This window comes from Lissotriton vulgaris, chromosome 6 (assembly GCF_964263255.1).
Source record: "Lissotriton vulgaris chromosome 6, aLisVul1.2, whole genome shotgun sequence".
Taxonomy (NCBI): domain Eukaryota; kingdom Metazoa; phylum Chordata; class Amphibia; order Caudata; family Salamandridae; genus Lissotriton; species Lissotriton vulgaris.
This window is the reverse complement of record NC_141694.1, coordinates 1,253,974,350-1,253,987,719: the sequence shown is the minus strand read 5'-3', so window position 1 is coordinate 1,253,987,719 and position 13,370 is coordinate 1,253,974,350. Positions and strand designations below refer to the sequence as shown.

The window sequence follows — 13,370 nt, the reverse complement described above, 5'->3', positions numbered from 1 at the left end:
TGAGCTGTGGATTGTCCATGACAATGCCATCAAGAAGATGCCCAGCTTTGTGTGAGGAGCCCTGGACAATTTGTGTTAGTACTGCACCATCCATATTAACCATTAAGTTCAGAGACTCTGAATCAAACGGGTTTTCCATATGGAAAGTAAAATCGCCTAGAATAGTAAAATCTTTGGCGTCAGCTTTTAATTCTAGGAGACTACCAATTGATTTTGTAAAGGCTGTTCTAGACCCAGGTGGTCGATAACTGAGAAGTCCATTGAAAGAATAGTGACCGTTAAGTTCAATTTTAGAATGTATAGATTCACAGAGTGACCTATGAGGAATGATATTGAAAATAGTTTTCAATTATCTCTGGATATGATTGGAAGCCCTCCGCCCTTTTTTAGTGGGCCGTCATGTCTAAATATTCTGAACCCCGTGGGTAATGCAGATATTCGGTCTCATCAGATGATAAATCTGCCCAGGTTTCAGTGATAAAGGCCAGATCAATATTCTGACTCTCCATAAAGACCGCGAAATTTAGTGCATGCCTAACAAGCAATCTGGTATTGCTAAGGGTACAACTACAACTTATTTTAAATTGTTTAGAGGGTGCCTCTGGCAATTTAGTAGAAGCTAAAGAGGTACAATGAAAGTTAGTGAGGAAGAAATCGCAAACCAAGCATTTTGGGCCACTTGTGCAGCAGTGAGGGTCTAACTGAAGACCCAGGCAATGCCTACATAAGGCATTGATAAGAAAACAGGGAATCCCTAGAATAGATAATAGGTCCCTTAATTTCTGAGGCCAAACTAACAGGGGGCTGGCGCTGAGTGCAGTCCGAGCTTGGGTGGGTGCAGATGGGCTTACCTACGGCACACCAGTAGCGCGCCAGCTGCGCGCCTGGCCCTGCATCTGCTTAAGAAGCCCCCAGGTACGGGAAATATAAAAATGCTAGACCGTCACCCACCCAAAATAGCTGCCAGCAAAGGAACAAAGAGAAGAGAAAAAGGAACTCTCTCTGTAAAAACGGAAGAACCCGCGGCGAACCAGAGAGTCAGGCAGAAAATATAGGAGGTATGATGCTCCCTAGTTGCGGTGGGAGCGAGTATCAAGAGCAACAACCAACCCCCAATCATAGTTTTAAAAAGTTAAAAAGTGCACAGGAATGAAATATACTTTACAAATATTTAAGCGTGAAAGAAAAAAAAAGTGAAAGCACGTCTTACTAGTGTCTTTTAGTGACAATTAAGGCTTGCTAATGAAAGGTTAGTCTCCTCCTCTTTTGTTGGGGGGCTGTGTAGGAAAGATCCCCTTTTTGAATGGGTGCCCCCTACTTTTTGCCTGATGTTTGATGCTTCTTGACTAAGTGTGCCCTGGGCTCCTGCTAATCAGGTACGCAGACCGGTGTTCTTTCCCCAAAACGGAACCTTTTCTCCCTCATTGGCACTCTTCTTGACTTCGGTCATAGACCTGCACTCTCCCTGCAGCTCCTGCTCTTCGTCGCTGCCTGCGGAGCCCCTGGCCCTGTGTGTTCGAGGCTGCTGCCTCCGAGATTTTGCGATCCTGGTCTAATTGTGTTTGTTTACTTGTTGCTAATCTGTTTCTGCCACTCTCCAGCATCTGTCTTTGTTTTTATCTTTATTTTGTTTTATTGTTAATTATTCTAATTCCCTCCTCATCTGTGCCTGCTCTCTCGCGCTTCCCCTGTTCCCGCCACTGCTGCCCTGACACCGCCCCTCTACCAGCGCCTGTTCGATTTTCATCAGTACAGCTTCATGATCAGCATGGCTTAGTTCATCAACAATGCAACTTGATACAGCAAGCAAGGAAGAGAAATCGCTGTGATATTATCTCGAAAGAGAGAAGACACTCACCCGCAAAGAAAGAGCCTAAAGTAAGTATGCAGGATTTCTGACAGCAGTCGATCCAATATCCGTGCAGTTGACGGGTAAAGTTAGGATTAGAACCTATATAACAAAATGTGTTAAATGATGTAATCACCAACATCTGCATTTTCGGATAGGCCCAAATAGAGTCAATCTCAAAACGAGTTTGCTTCAAATAGACACTATCGATAATGCCAAAGTGTGGGGTGATATTGGTTCCCCGAAAGAGAGGAATTCTGGAAACAATCCGCCTAGCTGGTTCGCACCACAATGCTTTCACTAGTCTGGACATGAATGCTGCTAGAAAGTAGAAACGTAAATCTGGTAATTAAAGTCCACCCTCCAGTCATGGTTGCTGTAACATATGTATGTTAGCCCTAGGCTTTTTATACCCCCAAATGAACTTTTGCCAGATAGCTTCTGTCTGTGTAAAAACTATTTGGCTAAATATAATGGTATGCCAGAAAAAGGTATAGGTAGCAAGGGAGAATTATCACTGTGATTAGGTTGCATTGACAGATTATACCAATGTGAAAATGATGCCACTTACTCAATCTCTCCTGTGTTCTGCCGGATAGTACGCCATAATTAGATTCCCTTACATCCTCCATTTTCACAGAGACTTCGGTCCCCAGGTAGGTCACCGAATTGATCAATCGCCTATCATCCCAAGAAGGGACTGTGATGGGGAGGAGCAGGGTCTTATCAAAGTTTAGTTTGTACCCAGAGGTAGCCCCATACTCATTAGCCAATTTTTCAAAAGCTGCCTGAGAATCCTCTGGGGCAAAGGTCATGGTGGTAATGTCGTCCGCACAGGCAAGCACTTTGAGCTCACATTGATCCGCAGCAAAGCAGTATTTCTCAGGCTCATGAGGGCTTGAATTTAAGGTTCTATATAATGCACAAAGAGCAAAGGTGAAAGTGGACATCAAGTTATGGGTGCCACGATTTATCTAAATTAGGTTGGTAGAAGACCCTGAACATTGAACCCTAGCCTTAAGATTCTGGTCAAGCTGTTGAATCAAAGCAATAAAGCGCGGCCCAAAGCCTTACACAGCCATAATGGCCCTAAGAAAAGGTCATGAACCCCAGTCAAAGGCCTTTTCAGGGTCCAACATGATTGCTCTGCCCTGATTTCCCTGAGCACAGCCTGCCTCAAATGCAGTGATAACAATATTGACATGGGCAGTGTTTTACCTCCCTGGAACAAAACCATGTTGATTTTCATCAAAAAGATCAGAAATAACCATTGCTAAAGCTTGTTTCCTAAAATTTAAGTATACATCTTGGGATCAGCATTAATCAAAGAAATAGGCTGATATGAACCACTGAGAAAGGGATCTTTCCCTGTCTTAGGAAGGATGACGATGTGGGTCTATTTTTTTAAATTTTGCAAGTAATTCAAAAGAGTTGAATAGAGCATGGAGAACTGGTAATATAAGATGTGACAATCTAACATAGAAATTCAATGGAAGTTGATCGGTGCCATAGGCCTTACCTCGCACCAGCTAGCCAATAGCGTTTTACACTTCAAAGACTGATATTTGACCTTCTTGCTTAAGCTATTTTGTAGCAGACAGTTTCCGATGATGGTGGACCCGAAGAAACTGAATGATCTGGTCTGTGGAAAGGACCAATTCTTAGTCACACAACTTCTGATAAATGCTGTGGAACTCCTCTTGGATAAGGGCAGGATTTTTCACAATAGTCCCTTGAGAGTCCTTGATCCCAGAAATTGCAGCTTCATTAGCACTATAACAGAACCGGAAAGATAACACTCAGCCCATTTCTTCGATAAAGAATTGTGATCTGAGATAACCCTAGGATTAATGGAAACTCTCTGCAAATATGGACACTCTCAACTCACAACTTGTGCAAGTTCAGAAGGTTCAGAAAAGCCATAAAACTCTCTTGAGAGCAGTCAAGAGCCAGATCCCATGACATGTAGTTCCAATGACCATGCTCTAATCAAGCGTTTAAGATTTGGAGAATAGGTCTCACCAGAATAACCTCAAGATATTGAGGATCTCGAGGGATCAGAGGACCAATCCTAGAGGCTATATATTTTGGTTGTTTAGGGAAGCCTTTTCGACACTGGAGTGCTGGACATGGACAGCATGATTCAGAGAGCCCATCGCTATCCATTCTCATATCCTCGTTATTCACAAGCCATCCTGATATATGTGGGTAACTTCCTCCTCCCTCAGTAGATAAACATGGATGCTCATCCAGGATCACCAGTGAAGCGGCAGGATTGGACTTTTTTGTTCGATCAGATTTCTCTCATGAGACTGTAGTTTGGCATTGGAAGTTGAGAGAGCATATTCCGGAACTTCAAAAGCTTGGAACTTCGGTTTCATTACTGGAGCCAGCAAACCTGTGCATCCAATATGAGGAGCAAATGTATTCATGTATTAAACAGCCTGGGGTGAGGAGCTGTTGACCAAGTCAGTGGAGGGAAATAAGGAGACTAATGGATCTGGTTGATTCTCGTTTGTCTTTTTCTTCTTGATTCTTTTTCCTTGTAGGTTGTTACAGAGTGGTTAACTTAGTTTCTCGGGTACGCCTTCCCTCTTTTCTTTTTTTTATTTCTCTCTGTTAATGGAAGCTTTAGGTCTGCAGGGTCAGCTGACACCTAGGTTAGATTTCATGAAGGTTTCATGAGGGTTCTTCATTTATTAATTATGGCTCTGGGTAAAAACATTTTTGGTCCTTTGCACGGGTGTCTCGGGCGGTCACTGCCCTACCCCTTTAGTTCTTTTTCCCACATCCATCCTTGGTCTGCGGTGCTCTGGGGGGTAGGGGACTTTATATACTCATGTGTACTGCAGTGCTAGTGGTATTCTTTTGACCAGGGTTGGTCAGCCCTTTTTCTGGGACTTGCATGGAAGAGATAGGGTTGGGGGAAGGCTGGGGTTCGGGGTGGGTGGCGGGGCCAGGGTCTGGGTCACTTTTGTCTTTATACTGATTTTTTTGTTGGAATGTTTGGTCAGGTTGTTGGGGAAAAAATGAGGCCTTATGGTTGTGGATGGTAACATTAGGACCAATAATTATTCTGTGCTGTTGTTCTCTTTCAGGGTGTGCAAGTTATTCAATCAAGAATGTCAAGGTTTAGCCTGGGGTGTGGTCCTGACCAGCATCTTCATATTCTTTTGTGGAATATCAATTAAATGTAAGCATCTAATGAGCAAAAATTAATTAAAGAGGTTCTACGCTATCTTCATCCACATTTAGTTGGCCTACAGTAAACTCAGTTCTTGAATAAACACGCCTCCCCTCTTATTGATTTCTGGGATGAAGTTCTATCCTCAGCTTGCTTCACTTCTCTCGGAGAGGGATTGCCCTACTGGTTCAGGATAGGTGGATGATGGCTCATAGCAACAGACAACAGGGGCCTATTATGCACTATGCAATGTGTACTCAACTGGGCCAACACTGATGATCCTGTGGTCTTTAATTGTCAGTTTTCTAAGCTACATCAATGGTCAGAACCATTGATGATTTGCGTGGACTTCAACATCATCCTTAACCCGTGGATAGACTCATCTTTTAGTATTCAAGAGCTAAACTCTTCTTCTTCAAGAAGCACCTGTAGCTAAAAGGAAATAGCTAGGGCTGTTTTGTTGCATGTAATGAGATCTTATGCTCTGGTGGATATGTCTGCCGATATTCTCAGATGGCAGAACATGGGTTTACATATTTTCCTGCCTCTCGTAAATCTTTTTCTCTGATATATATGTTCCCTGCTAGCCAAGCTCTTATGTCCCATTGTGGGGCCAGATACGAGTTTGGCAGTGCAGCGTCGGTTTTGCCCTGCAGCCGCACCACCAAACCCGTGGTCAGGCCACCCGCCCGATTACAAGTATTTCTTGTGTTTGGCGGGCTAATATTTGAGGTTAAAAAAGTGGGATTTCTTCCCTTGGCGAGCAACTGAAGTTACACAGACATAATATTTGTCTAGGTCAACTGAACACAGTAAATAGGTTTTGTACGCTATAATGCACCCACACAGTAACAGTATAGTTTTGTTATTTATTTAGTAAAATATGTTTCTATATATTACATTGCTTAAAAACAAGCCATTGCGCGCCTTTATAAAAACATTTTACAATTACATTAACATCATTTTATACACATAATAGTTAAAAACACATTAAATCACAAATAATTTTCATCAACATGAATTGATTAAAGAGAAACAAGAAACACATTGGGGGAGATACAAACAGACACTTCTTATAGGTCTTTATATTTAGCACATCTGGAAACCTGGTATTCACAGAATCTAAACCTGGACCCGTTGTATATCTTGTCTACAGGATAGATTTGGTTTCTTGATTGTGCAACAATGGCGTTGACGCGTTTCGATGGCATTTATTGATACTCTGCCATCTTTTCAAGACTAAATGATCAGTCTCTCCTGCTTCTGGGCACTGGTTGGTTACCACTTGCAAAGAGATTTCCTGGTTACATCACCCTAAGTTGTATCTCTAGGATTTCTCTCGCGTCATCTTTTGAGTCTTAAAGCGTTCCTTCTTAATTTTAAAATCGCTTCTCCTAGAAGCCGCTCTTTCTTTGACTGTAGGTTTCACCTTATTACTTATTTTTTTAAATGGACACTGCCCTCGGCGATTCTTCCTTTAACTTTTGTATATACGGGCTGTCTGTTAATCCTTATTAGTTGCCCCAAAATGTAACTGTTTGCCAAATCTCAATCTCGTGATTCTATAAGGGTAAGAGTAAAACTATCGCGGGGTGGGTTCTTCTTATGGCATGGGTCTCGTTTTTCTAATGATAAACAATCCAAAAAGTCTCCCACTCCCGATAGCCTTGAATCTTGTGTGCTCCTCTTTTTACAACTCAAAAGGCGCGCAATGGCTTGTTTTTAAGCAATGTAATATATAGAAACATTTTTTACTAAATAAATGACAAAACTATACTGTTACTGTGTGGGTGCATTATAGCGTACAAAACCTATTTAACTGTGTTTAGTTGACCTAGACAACTATTATGTCTGTGTAACTTCAGTTGCTCGCCAAGGGAAGAAATCCCCCTTTTTTACTGTTTAAAGTACTCTATTCCCCTGGTGTGCTAAGGGGTCACTCTCAAATTTTAAAACTATTATTTGACGTTCTCATTGCAGTTCCTGCGAAAGTGGGCACCACAATGGGAACGTCAAAAACAGTTCCTGCACGGTATGGCATGCAATGACAATGACGCGCAGGAAATGGGGTGCATGCACACAGGGGGCACATGTAGTGCTCCCTGCATGCACCCCATGTCCCTGAGGCACAAGGAGGCCCTTGAATGAAAGTTAATGCTAAAATGGACATTTATGGCGCACGTGTTGGAAGATTATGATTGACTCATGTTGAATTTTTAAAGAAAAAAGGAAAGTTGAAATAACACCTTATAGCCTGCCCGTTATGACAGATCATATGAATAAATGTAAATCTAATCATGTATTTTAGCGAATAAAATTGAAATATGTTGCTTTTGTTTACGATGGATCAGTTGTATTTCATAGCTAATCAGAGTTTGTTTATTTACAACTGATTTTGTATCACCAGTAATCAGACAGAATACAGATGTGCTGCCCAAAAAAGAAGCTCTGTAGACTGGTCATGCTACAACTCTTTGCTCGGCTTAGAGGATACCCTTTTTCACAAGAGAATCTTATATATTTATTTTGGGTTAAAATTGCTTGTATTTTAATTCATGAAGAGCAAGCATCTTGCCACTCTTCTGCATAAGATGTAAATGGCTATCCTGCTACCTGACTTTTCGCTCATCAAAGCATCTCAGTATTTCTGCGTATCTCTAAATTGTTGTGGCAGCAGTTTACTTCGTGAATGTTCAGCTTCAAGATATTTCATCATAGTGGATCTCAGCATCCTGAATTCCATAATCAAAATTGGACGATTGTCCTTCAGATTTCAGCTTTAATGTGTCTCACACAACTAACATGTGACAGAAATACATCCATGGAGGATAAAGGAAACACAGAAATGTATAAGTAATTCCCCCCTCTGACGTCCCATCTTACTTACCCAGTCTCCTTCAGAATTGTATAGTATGACACTGAACATCATGTAGCTGCTCCACTGTGTAATTCGGACTTGAAAAGTCCAGACTCTTAGCTGTAAATACACAAAAAAGAGAGCCAGGCACAACCCAGTACAAGGCCCACCTTCAGTAACCGCCATCTCTGCCCTCCACAAATTATCCCTCTCCTATCAATAGACCACACTTCCCAAATCACTCAGCTTAAGTAAGGAATAGCTACATAATCATCAAGGTTGTCTTTATGATTTCAAGCAGAATAGTAGATGAAATAACATTTACCTGGAATGCTATTGGCATCAGGAATCTTTAAAGATTCACTCACTTTGAATAGATCTTAACATTAGAAGAGAATTCTACATCATCTAGATATAACACACTTATGTTGACCTTTGCACTTTAAAGCAGTACCTTCAAGGGAGAAGTTACTGAAGCTCCAATTTGCAAAATATGCAGAGGGCACAAGGTTATCACTTTGCAGTCATCTTCAGTTCTGCAACATTCAGTGCATCCTAGAAGGTATGGCTATTACCAGGACAAACATGGCATTCCATTTGTCCCCTTTATGTGGGGTCACTAGGGACAGGAACATTTAAAACGGCCAACATAAAGTTCAAGGCAAAACAGAACTCTTACAGGCTTATTGAATCCAATGTAAATTTCTATTGTTTGGGGGGAGAAAGTACTGCAAGGTCACCGGAACAAATGTTCTTTGAAAAATGTGTCCCAAGATAAGTGAGCATGAATAGCAATGAGTGACTTTTGGTCAAGACAAGGAATAGGTGAATGTTAGGTGTCATGCTGAATAACTACTCTAAAGGCCATTTCTTCATCGCTAGCATGGAAGGACAAGGGAAACATTCAAGACATAGTTCCAACTCAATTACTAGCATCTCCTCTCACCTACCATTACTCCCCCAGGAGCATGATGTATGAGCGTAACCATTTGGGTGCTCCCATGTGTCATTCCACCTGTGGCAGGCCAAATGGGTAGCTGCGAAAGATACCAAAAAACAGGCATTAGGAAAAAAAGACTTCAAAAGCTGACTGCACTAAACTTTATTACAACCTGTCTCCTCTCAGATCAGTCTAGAGACCCAAATCTTGGATAGGTAGAAAGATAATCACTGGGCGTTAAAAAATGGAATAGTTTTTACCTGTATTGTGATTTGTCTAGAAAAGGCAGCTTTTATAATTTCCGGTAGTTTGAATATCTATAAAATCTAATGAGAAGACTACACACTATCTCTTGCTTGAGATATATCTAAATTGATCTCAATCTCTCTCTGTCTCTCTCTTTCTCTTTCTCTCTTTCTCTCTCTCTCTTTCTGTCTCTCGCTCTTTTTTTTGTTTGAGGACAATAAAAGAATAGATTTCCTACATCTCCGGTGGTTCGTGAATTTCTGTTTGGCAGAAGCAATCGCAACGAAAGACGGAGCATCTTTATTGTCTTGATATATATATATATATATATATATATATATATATATATATATATATATATATATATATATATGGGGCGGAGCAGCTCTTCATCAATCAGGAGGGGGCTGGATACTTAATCCGGTATATACACGCCTGCTTCTTGTTTTGGTACACCCTCGGCGCTGAAGAAGGCACAGACGCCGAAATGCATTCGCCACAATGGGTGTTTTGAATCGCCATGGCTTGTGGTTTTGAATAAAGATGCATCTCATGTTTCCCCTGCTGTGGCCTCTTCTTCTTTTTGGAGGAGTTTCTTGGACATTTTACAGTGCAAGCTCCAGTGTCGTGCTTAAGAGGCCCCCGCATCTTCAAGAGGCCTTGGACTTGCTGGTCTCCGCTTCGGTTGATTGTCGTTGGAATCCAGGGTACTAGAACGACCTTGGCCCACCTCCAGGCCAGGGAGGAGATGGGGCGGTGTTAAAGTCATTCGACATCACGCTGGGCTAGGTGGATTCCCTGCCTTGCCCCCGCCGAAAGGATTCCTGTGGCATGGGGGTTGATGCGGTCTGGGGACTCGAGGGGGCACTTTGTTTTAAGGTCACATGGACTTTGGGGTTCACCAACATCTGAGCACTGATCTACTCCCCGCAATACCTGCCAGTATTGAACATTGCATGCTGGGAACTGTAGGCGCCATCCACGAGGCGGCTAGAAGGAGGTATAAGGCGATTGGTACTTACCTTGGGGGCGGAGCAGCTCTTCATCAATGAGGAGGGGGCTGGATACTTAATCCGGGATACACGCCTGCTTCTTGTTTAGCTACACCCACGGTGCTGAAGAAGGCACAGATGCTGAAATGCATTCGCCACAATGGGTGTTTTGAATCGCCATGCCTTGTGGATTTGAATAAAGATGCAACTCATGTTTCCCCTGCTGTGGCCTCTTCTTCTTTTTGGAGGAGTTTCTTGGATATCACTGTGCTAATCCTATGCTTAAAAACTTTGATAGAAAAAACAGAAATTTGAGGTGAGCAGATCTAGAGTGTCGCTGGTGTTGAGAGTGCTCTAACAGGAGCTGCTTTCCACCTAAACTTGGAAACTACCCAGAGTTCTCTCCTTTTTTGCATAATGTATGCGTCACTCTATGCCTGAAAGGGTTTTGTTTTGACTTAATACTGGGTGCTCCTTTGTGTCTGGACAAAGTTATAACTCTCTGAAGAGCTCTAATTAGAGCGAAACACTGTGTCAGGGGTTGCTTTTACTCATTTCAAGTTGGCTTGAGTTGGTATTTTACCAATTCAAATATGTAATATTGTGCCTGGAGTGATAAATAGCTTTTGTCATTCTACAGCTCGGCAAGGACAGCACTGTACTAGTCCTATGCTTAAAGACTTTGCTGTATAAATGGCAAAAGACTTTGTCATTTTCTATCTCGGCGTGGATAGCACTGTGCTAATCCTATGCTTAAAACTTTGATAGAAAAACAGACATTTGAGGTGAGCAGATCTAGAGTGTCGCTGGTGTTGAGAGTGATCTAACAGGAGCTGCTTTCCACCTAAACTTGGGAACTACCCAGAGTTCTCTCCTTCTTTTTTGCATAATGCATGTGTCACTCTATGCCTGAAAGGGTTTTTGTTTTGACTTAATACTGGGTGCTCCCTTGTGTCTGGACAAAGCGATACCTCTCTGAAGAGCTCTAATTAGAGCGAAACACTGTGTCAGGTGTTGCTTTTACTCATTTCAGGTTGGCTTGAGTTGGTATTTTACCAATTCAAAGCTGTAATATTGTGCCTGGAGTGATAAATGGCTTTTGTCATTTTACAGCTCGGCAAGGACAGCACTGTACTAGTCCTATGCTTAAAGACTTTGCTGTATAAATGGCAAAAGACTTTGTCATTTTCTGTCTCGGCGTGGATAGCACTGTGCTAATCCTATGCTTAAAAACTTTGATAGAAAAACAGACATTTGAGGTGAGCAGATCTAGAGTGTCGCTGGTGTTGAGAGTGCTCTAACAGGAGCTGCTTTCCACCTAAACTTGGGAACTACCCAGAGTTCTCTCCTTCTTTTTTGCATAATGTATGTGTCACTCTATGCCTGAAAGGGTTTTGTTTTGACTTAATACTGGGTGCTCCCTTTTGTCTGGACAGAGCTATCACTCTCTGAAGAGCTCTAATTAGAGCGAAACACTGTGTCAGGTGTTGCTTTTTCTCATTTCAGGTTGGCTTAAGTTGGTATTTTACCAATTCAAAGCTGTAATATTGTGGCTGGAGTGATAAATGGCTTTTGTCATTTTACAGCTCGGCAAGGACAGCACTGTACTAGTCCTATGCTTAAAGACTTTGCTGTATAAATGGCAAAAGACTTTGTCATTTTCTATCTCGGCGTGGATAGCACTGTGCTAATCCTATGCTTAAAAACTTTGATGGAAAAACAGACATTTGAAGTGAGCAGTTCTAGAGTGTCGCTGGTGTTGAGAGTGCTCTAACAGGATCTGCTTTCCACCTAAACTTCTTCTTTCATGCATAATGTATGCGTCACTCTATCAACAACAACAAAAAAAAGCTCCAAGGGTACAAGGCAATATGACTGCACCTATCTACAATTAGGTCCCCTGTGTACACTAAATATGGGTGCCAAGAACCTGAAGCCACATACCCCTAGGCTCCCCAGGGTATTCACCCCAAATTCCACAACGAAACACAATGGTTCAGCACTCCACAATAAGTAATAGTAAATCAATAACTTTTGATGAATCCGCTTAGTAGGGCTTAAAATTCTTTTATTCTGATTTCTTGATACATCTAGAAATGTATCAAGAAATCAGAATAAAAGAATTTTAAGCCCTACTAAGCGGATTCATCAAAAGTAATTGACTTAATATTACTTAGTGTGGAGTGCTGAACCATTGTGTTTTGTTATGTGTCACTCTATGCCTGAAAGGCCCAGAGGGAATTGGCGTACACTCTCGGCGGAGCACGCCAAGATTTAATCCTCATTTTTTGCGACAAAACCGAATATATATATATAGTTAGACCTGGTACTATTGGAGTGAGTCTCCCTTTATGTTTTTGCTGGTTTTAGATGCTTTGGGCACTGTGTCACTGCTATTCAGTGCCACAGTGCAAGTGCTCCCTATTGTAAATTGTTGTTGTAATGTATTAGTGACTCCATGATTGCCTTATTTGATTTACTTGTCAGACCCTAGTACAGTGCACTGTGTGTGCCCACGGCATTTGGATCTAATGCTGCTAGTGGGCTTGCAGCACTGATTGTGCCACCCGCAGAAACAGCTTGTAAAGTGTGTCTCAGGCCTGCCATTGCAGAGCCTGTGTGCAGTCTAGTACTGCCATGTCGACTTGGTAAGTCCACCCACTAACCAGTCCCTAACCCTTCCCTTTTCTACATGTTAGATTCCCCTAAGGTAGGCCCTAGGGCAGGTTGCAAAATGTGGGAAAGGTAGGACATGCCCTGATGTGTGTGGCATGTCCTGATAGTGAATTATAGCCAATCTCGTGTTCACTATTGCATGGCTACCTGTCCCCATAGGCCAGAATGGGCAGTTTGATTATAACATCTTATAATCCTAACTGTCCCAGGGAACATGGTAGAAAAACACATTTAGTATACCTGAACTCAGAATGATAAAATACATCTTTTAGTGAAGTTGATTTTGTGTTTGAAAATAGCATTTTAGAAAGTAGGTATTTTCTTGCCTAACCATCCAAGCCTCCCTCTGCTAGGTTGTGTATTCCATGTCTGGTTTGTGAGTGACAGGGGCTGGGTGAGTCAGCACAAGGCTAAATAGACCTATCTGCATTGGGAGTGGTGGGAGGAGTAGCACCTGGGCCTGAATTGGGCTGTGTCTGCCTTCCACAATGCTGGTTCCACCTCCTGTGGTGAGTCTGATAACCCTGGCCCACACTAACAAAGGAAGAAGTTGTGGCCTGGCAGAATGCACCCAGAACTGGTTTGGACCAGGTACAGAAACTCTCTGCCTTCAGAGACAAAGGATT

General features: G+C 42.2%; 1 protein-coding gene across 1 annotated transcript in view; it reads right to left on the bottom strand.

The window, feature by feature from the left end:
- Positions 1-13,370, bottom strand: part of LOC147708714 (uncharacterized) — a 260,037-nt gene that overhangs the window by 150,852 nt on the left and 95,815 nt on the right. The window contains exon 11 of the mRNA XM_086925764.1: positions 7,921-8,010. Coding sequence (XP_086781890.1) covers positions 7,921-8,010 — 90 coding nt within the window. The remainder of the gene's footprint in view (positions 1-7,920; positions 8,011-13,370) is intronic.